This window comes from Microtus ochrogaster, chromosome 21 (genome assembly GCF_000317375.1).
Source record: "Microtus ochrogaster isolate Prairie Vole_2 chromosome 21, MicOch1.0, whole genome shotgun sequence".
NCBI classification, from domain to species: Eukaryota; Metazoa; Chordata; class Mammalia; order Rodentia; family Cricetidae; genus Microtus; species Microtus ochrogaster.
Window position 1 is genome coordinate 994708 of NC_022022.1, and position 7561 is coordinate 1002268.

At 52.4% G+C, this 7561-nt stretch overlaps 1 protein-coding gene across 1 annotated transcript in view; it reads right to left on the reverse strand.

The window, feature by feature from the left end:
• Insrr (insulin receptor related receptor) overlaps positions 1–7561 on the reverse strand; it is a 19756-nt gene that overhangs the window by 8349 nt on the left and 3846 nt on the right. The window contains exons 2-7 of the mRNA XM_005356911.2: positions 6378–6929; positions 4740–5043; positions 4515–4657; positions 4230–4374; positions 3103–3317; positions 2812–2938 (exon numbers count right to left, since the gene is read on the reverse strand). Of these exons, the coding sequence (XP_005356968.1) occupies positions 2812–2938; positions 3103–3317; positions 4230–4374; positions 4515–4657; positions 4740–5043; positions 6378–6929 (1486 nt within the window). The remainder of the gene's footprint in view (positions 1–2811; positions 2939–3102; positions 3318–4229; positions 4375–4514; positions 4658–4739; positions 5044–6377; positions 6930–7561) is intronic.

Sequence of the window (7561 nt, forward strand, 5' to 3'; positions counted from 1 at the left end):
TGTGTGTGTGTGTGTGTGTGATGGTGTATATATGGGGATGCCCTCGGTGCAGGTGTGTGTGTGTGTGTGTGTGTGTGTGATGGTGTATATGTGGGGATGCCCTCGGTGCAGGTGTGTGTGTGTGTGTGTGTGATGATGTATAGGTGGGGATGCCCTTGGTGCTGCGTGTGTGTGTGTGTGTGTGTGTGTGTGTGTGTGATGGTGTATAGGTGGGGATGCCCTCGGTGGTGCACTGGTTCAGGTGTGTGCAGACCAGAGGTCGATGTTGAAGTGTCTTCCTCAATCACTTTCTTTATTTTGAGATCGGTTCTCTCACTAAACTTGGGGCTTTCTCTTTCTGCTCAGGTGCCTGACCAGCGAGCTCACAGGCTCACCATCTCTGCCCTCCAGCGCTGGTTTTACAGATGCTACTGCCACACCTGTCTTTTCTGTGAGTTTGGGGGTCTGACCACAAGTTCCTCACCCTGGGCAGCACAAACCACCTTACCCACTGAGCCTTCTCCCTGGCCCCAAAGACAGATATGAGGTAGGTTGAGTGAGATGAGGAGAGGCTTGAGGCCCAGCTCCAAGTGCCTGTTCTTGCTGGAACTCAGAAGCAGGATGGCCCAGGAGCTGGTATGGGGGTTACAGAGTGGGCGTCATGAGGGCAGGTGCCTTGTGAGATATGACGCACTGAGTAGGTGTTTGTCAAAACCAGAATTGGACCGGGATTCTCAGGGTCTGCCGCTGAGGACTCACACAACAGTCATAAGATAAAGTGGGGGTTCCTCAGGAACCCTAAGATGCTTTGCCCCTAGCACGTAGATGTGTAGGTTGTGAACTGCTTGAGCATAGCTAGGGAGGTATTTACACTGCTGCCCATGTCAATGATTCCTTGAGGTGTGTCCTATGAACCACCAATCTCAACATCAGTTAGGAGCTTGTTAGGAATGCAGGTCATAGGCCTTGCCTGATACTAACCAACTCAGATTGTTAGGTGAAGCCGGGATCCGTATTTGACACACTCTCCCTTCTCCCTGTATTAGACATTCTCCTGCCATTGGGCTAAAGGAGAGCCTGGGCCAGTTGAGCACCTTGCTTCTGTGGGCTCCCTACTTGTTTCCAGACAGACCCTGGGTGCTGCTGCAATAAGGCCTTTCAATTCTAATTTGCAGGAAGCACTTCCAGTTTGGATGGTCCAGACCTGTCTACCAAGGAGAGAAAGCACCTCCTCCTCCTCTTCCTCTTCCTCCTCCTCTTCTTTTTCTTCTCCCCTTCCTCCTTCTCCTCCTTTTCCCCCCCCCCCCCAAGACAGGGCTTCTCTGTAGCTTTGGAGCCTGTCCTGGAGCTCACTCTGTAGACCAGGCTGGCCTCGAACTCACAGAGAGCCACCTACCTCTGCCTCCCGAGTGCTGGGATTAAAGGTGTGTGCCACTATCACCTGGTGGAAAGAACTTCTTATTCCCTGCTCTTGATCATCAAAAATTCATATCTCTCTTATAAGGAAATCTCTTGAGCTTGTTCCCGCTCTTGCCCTGGTTCTGGGGTGGAACTGGGGCCTGTCATGCTAGGCAAGCATCCTGCCACTGAACTCCACATTCGGTCCATCTACTGTTCATTTTGAGACAGGATCTCACTAGGCAGACCATGCAGGTTTTGAATTTAGGATTCACTTGTTTTAGCCTCCTTCATGTTGTTCATAGGACTGTGCTAAAGGCTTGGCTGGGACACCTGTCAGTGACACTTGTTTTAGAAGTCCTCCTTGTAGTACCTCTCTTGCTAACGGCAGTCCATTCTCTCCAAAGAAATAGCCCATTTCAGCCTGGAGTGTAGCTTAGTTGGTATAATATTTGACTAGCATGAACATTGCCTGGAGTTTGACTCTTAGCATCACATAAATGGGCTATGGTATGAACTTTTGTAATCTAACACTTTGGGGTTGAAAGCAAGAGGGTAAGTTCAAAAAGTTTGAGGGCAGCCAGGATATATAAGATCTACTCAAGAAGAAGAAAGTGCTGGACAGTGGTGGCGCAGCCTTTAATCCTAGCACTTGGAGGCAGAGGCAGGAGGATCTCTGTGAATTTGAGGCCAGCCTGGTCTACAGAGAGTTCTGGACAGCCAGGGCTACATCATGAGACAATGTCTTATATTGAGAGACAGACAGACAGACAGACAGACAGACAGAGACAGAGAGACAAAGAGAGAGTGACAGAGAGAGAGAAAGAGAGAGAGAGAGAGAGAGAGAGAGAGAGAGAGAGAGAGGAAGAAGGGAGGAAGAAAAGAAGGAAAGAAGGAAGAAAGGAAGGAGGAGGACAGGTTCCTGCTCTTCTCCCTCCCCAGGCTTTAATGAAATGCTGGTAAAAAACGCTCCTAAAAGTGGCCAGATTAGTAGATACTTCCCAAACCGCTGCTGGGCAAGAGGATGTGGTCAGCAGAGAACTTTAGCACCGTGGATTGAAGCTCAATTAGCCACACTGTTCTAGCAAAATGATCTTCTGGGCTCTCAAAAATCCTGGCTGTCTCTTCGTTTCACTTGGTGAGGAGAAACTGAGGCATGGAGGATCAAGGAAGGTGAGACAGATCCAGGCAGTATGTGGCTGTGGGTCCTAGCCTTTAGGTCTCCACATCCCAGCCTGGACATGCCCTCACCTCCTTTAGTTTTGAAAATAATTGGACTCTGCATAGCACACAGGCCTGGAATCTCAGCGTTCTTGGAGGAGGGGATTCAGGAAGAGGAATCTTTTGAGAGTTGGACACTGATTTACATAGTAAGGCCCTGTCTCAAAGTGGGGTGGGATTAGGGTCCTCTGTCTGGCACCACTCTCTACTCACGACTCCTTGTAATAGACGATGAAACTGAGCAGGTCCCGGGCCTCCAGGGGTTCATAGCGCTCCCAGCGCAGCAAGATGCGGTCCGCCTCAGTCAGGTTGAACACGAAGCGCAGAGTGCGAGTCTGGCCTGGGTAGGGCGAAAGGAAAGCATTCTCTCCACACACCTGTCACAGGCTCGTGCTGACTTACACTGACCCCACGGCTTCTCATCCCCTTGGGTGACTCCCCCCTCCCCGTCTTAGTGCATGCGTGTTGCTCTGCTTGTACTCCTGGGGTTGGGCAGGTCTTTACAGGCAGCGCGATCTCCGTTGGTGCGGGGGTTGATCTCAGCTTTGCTCTGCCGTCCTCTGGTCCCTGTCACCTCCTCCAGCTGGTATATGTGCTCCATGCAGAGGCGTGGGTTGAAGGCGAAGTACATTTTACCCACAGGAATGGTGAGCCCCACAGTCACCCAGGACCCCAACTGTTGCAGGTTCTGGTTGTCCAACACGTAGAGTGTGTAGTTCCTGGAGAAAGCCGGGTGCCTTGCTCTGCAAGGTGGCAGGGGTTGGGGCAGGAGAGGGGCTGGCTCATGGGTTCCCCTGCAGAAGCTGCACTGGGCACAGGTGTAATCTGCTGTCCATTCACATCCACAAGGGGTTCAGGGGACTCTCTCTGTGCCACTGACTAGGAATATGACATCCTGAAATTCACCGCCCCCTCTGCCGACCTCACTTTATGTCCGTCTCCTCCTTCATATCACCTTAACAGCATTGGCTGTGGAAACACAGGAGCCCGCCGGCCAGCTTGGCTATAGGTACCCCTAGTGGGACATGATCATATGTGAGGAGACAGAAGAAGCCACAGGGAACCATTTGACTGGTGACAATTTAAACTTCTTCCTTGGTTTTTTTTGGGGGGGGCGGTTAAAGACAGGGTTTCTCTGAAACTTTGGAGCCTGTCCTGGAACTAGCTCTTGTAAACCATGCTGGCCTCAAACTCCCAGAGATCAACCTGCCTCTGCCTCGCGAGTGCTGGGATTAAAGGTGTGCGCCACCACCGCCCAGATACACTTCCTTTTATTTTGAAAACTACTGACGACTTTGTGATCAGACCTTGGTTCCTAGGTGGTAAGAATGATTTTATGCTCAGTCAGGTTCACTCAGCAACCAAACTGACCAGGTGTTTCCATCATGGCTCGTTGCATTGGAAGAGCATAGAACCAGTGTTGTGTATTCTGTGTTCCGGTCCCTATTTAAAGCACTTCACACACAACGGTGTAAGTAGGGATCACAAGCTTCATTTCACAGAGGGGAAACCCGAGGACCAGAGAAGGCAAGCAACCTCCCCACACTCACACAGCTAGTAACCAGCAAACTAACTTTCAGAACCCATTCTCTTCATTAGTGTTCCAAGAAGGCTGATTTCTGACCCCTTACCCATCCACCATGGAATCTCCCCGGATTAGTTTGAGGTTCTTGAAAAAGCCCAAGGACACAAGTGCGAACGAGTGCTTGATTTTGAGGAAGCCGGTGATGGTCTCCACCAGCCCCAGGTTGTGTTGAAGCTCGGGTTCCAGGTTGTCTGAGGATGAGGAAGATAGGACTGGAGTAGGGGCGGGGAAGGGTAGGGAACTGGAGGGACAGAGGCAGAGGACCCTGGATGAGGGAAGCCATGCATGGACTGCAGTTAGGAGGGAGGGTGTGGTCAGGAAGAGTACTGACAGCCTTGGCGAAGGTTGAGGATGAGGTTTCCCTCCACGTGGGTGCAGCCCACCAGGTCCTGAGTGGCCTGGACAGAGTCGATGGTCTTTGTGCCAACTTTGCACTCCTTGGGGCACAGTCCTTCGCACTTGTGGCAGAAAATGCTGGCAGGACAAGCAGATAGCCTTAGTCTCAGGCGATGAAACTGCTCAGGCCTCCCAACAGCCCCAAGGGTCTGCCCCTCACCTGCTGCTATTGCGGGTGAAGCCCGGAGGGCACTGAGCCAGGCAGCTGCCCTGGTAGATGCCAAAGGTGGTGGTGCGGCCAGGCACCTCACGCAGATGAGCACAGACCTCAGAGGTGACACAGCGCCAGGACTCATACTGGTAGGTGCCCGGAGGGCAGGTCCGGAGGCAGGCTCCTCGGAAGTAGAGGTGGCGGCAAGCTACACAGGCTCGAGAGTCTTCAGGTTGGCTGCAGCCTCCCAGACATTCATGGTGACAGCACTCACCGCGTGCTGTGCAGGCTAGCCCACCGGGGCAGGGACACACTGTGGGCAGAGGGCCATTAAACTTTACCTGCCCCTTGGCAACCCCTCAAAATGTCCTTTTCTAACCCTGGCCCACCCCATCCTGGGGTGACCCTCTCAGCACCAGGTGACACTACTGACTTTGTTTCCTTGTGTCATGGATGCTTGAAGGCCTCTCTCTGTCCTCCACCTTGAGAGTATCAGAATTCAGGCTAGGCTGTGTTGCAATCCCAGCACTTGGGACGCAAAAGCTGTTGCATCTCTGTGAGTTTGAGGCTAGCCTGGTCTAGTGAGTTCCAGTCTAGCTTAAGCTGGACAGAGAGACCCTCTCTCAGGGAAAAAAAAAAGAAAAAAGAAAAAGAAGAAAAAGCCTCAGAACTCAGGATGGAGCAGCGACCTTGTCCATCAGGATTGCTGTTCTGCAGCTTGCTGTCCTGTCTAGGCTGTCCCGTGTTGACTTGATATAGTGCCAAGGAGAATCAGCTGGCTACGCCTGATCAGCTAGGCCAGGGCAAGATGGGTCCAGCCAGGGCCTGTTGACATGGCACACAAATTGAGAGGACATGTAGCAGCTGTGTTTACAGCCAACAGGGAGGCAGCTCACCGCTGATACAGCAGGCTCTTGTTATTCTCCTGCCTGGAGCTGAGGCTAGAGGTGAGGGGCACACTTTGAGCTGTATTAGAACGACTCCTGGGCTAGGGGACTCCAGATCTGCTCCTGGCCTCTGGAAGATCTTACCGCGCTGTCCATTGTGTTCCTTCTGCCTCCACTAATGTACTTCCTAGGCCATGGGCTTCCCCTTGCCTGTCCAAGTCTTTCCATCCCTTCCCTCTCCTTTCTGTTCTCAACATGGTATCTCTGTCTCACTGCTGCCAGTGCACCCGCTGATGGCATGGGACTGAGACCACATCATCCCCTATCGTCACCAGAGGAGGCAGAGGTGGGGATGCCAGGTGAGTCTGGCTAGAGAGCAGAGGTCTTGGGCTGAATTCTGTCCACTTGTGTCTCCCCTCTTCCCAAAGCCCCTCCTTACCTACTCTGTGCCTGCCTGATGCCATGTCAATTATTTAATTTCTGTGAACTTCACTTTCCTTTCCTGTAAAATGGGATAATAAAGGTACCTGTCCCATAGGAAGGGTAATGGTTTGAAAACAATGGCTGCAAGCCAGACATATATCTGTAATCCCAGCACTTAAGAAATAGAAGAATTAGGGTTCAAGGCCAACCTCAGCCACATGTCAAGTTTCAGGCCAGCCTGGGCTACATTATATGTTGGCTCACAAACCCAACAATAGCAAAAGGTGGAAGAGCCCCATCTCCCTGTGCTACAGCCATGTTCTGTGCAAGTGCCCACCTCTCTGGCAGTGACTGGAGGTCCAGCACCTGTAGTCAGTGTGCTCACTGAAGGTGGTTCTCGCACAGGGCTCACCAGCAGCACCCAGCACACCAGGGCACACGTCAGCACACTCCTCGCCCAGTTTATTCCCTACAATGTGGTTGGTACCCGGCGCAGGCTGCAACAGGCCCCAGTCAATGGTGGAGAGGTGGCAGAGTTCCTGGTTCTTCTCCACACGCACAGCCCCACGCAGCACAGCCCCAAGCGACAGCAGTCCAATGTCCCGCAGGTGGGGCATCTCAAAGATAATGAGGGCATAGCCCAGGAAGAGGCGTGCACCTCGGATCACAGCAAGGTTGGGGAAGAGGTCTCGAAGGCTCTCCAGGCCATAGACTCGGAACAACAGCAGGTAGTCTGTGACCTGGGTAAGGCTCGGGAAGCTGAGGCCTCGGAAGTCTTCTCCAGTGGCAGCAAACATGAGAAGGATCTGCAGGTGACCCTCCACCACGCTGCAGTTCTCCAGCCGACGAAGCTCTGTCACCTCAGAGCGGATATCCAGGCTGGGGCACACTGTGGACACGTGGGCCGGCAGATGAGAACAGCGCAGACCAAGAACCCTGTCCTGGCAGCTCTGGAGGGGGACTACACTGGCAAGTAGGAGGACAGGGCATGGGGTACCAGTCGGAGTCCTGCCTTACTGTCTGTGGCTCCCCTAGCTCCTAAAATCAGCTTCTCCCACTGTCTTGCTTAAACCAGTCTCCCCTGCTCTTTTCTGGGGGTCAGTGCTGGTTAGGCAAACACCATACCATTGAGCTACATCCTCAGCCCATGGTGTTTAGAGAGATCACTGCGTAGCTCTGGTAGCCTGGAACTCTGTCCTTCCGCCTCTGTCTCCTGAGTCTATGAACCACATCTGGTTTCCCCGTGACTCTCAGCTAACTTACGTGTAATTTCTTCATTTGTTTTGCTTATTGCAAGCCTCATGAGGGCAGGAATTTGTTTAATTCATTACTTTATACTTTCACGTGTAGTGCCTGATGCAAGATTGGTGCTCTGTGAATGGTTGGTGAGAAAATGAGCGCACAGTGTGCCTGGGAGGAAGTGCGTACTGAGTGTATACTGAGTGTGTACTGAGTGTGTACCGAGTGTGTACCGAGTGAGTACCGAGTGTGTACTGAGTGAGTACTGAGTGTGTACTGAGT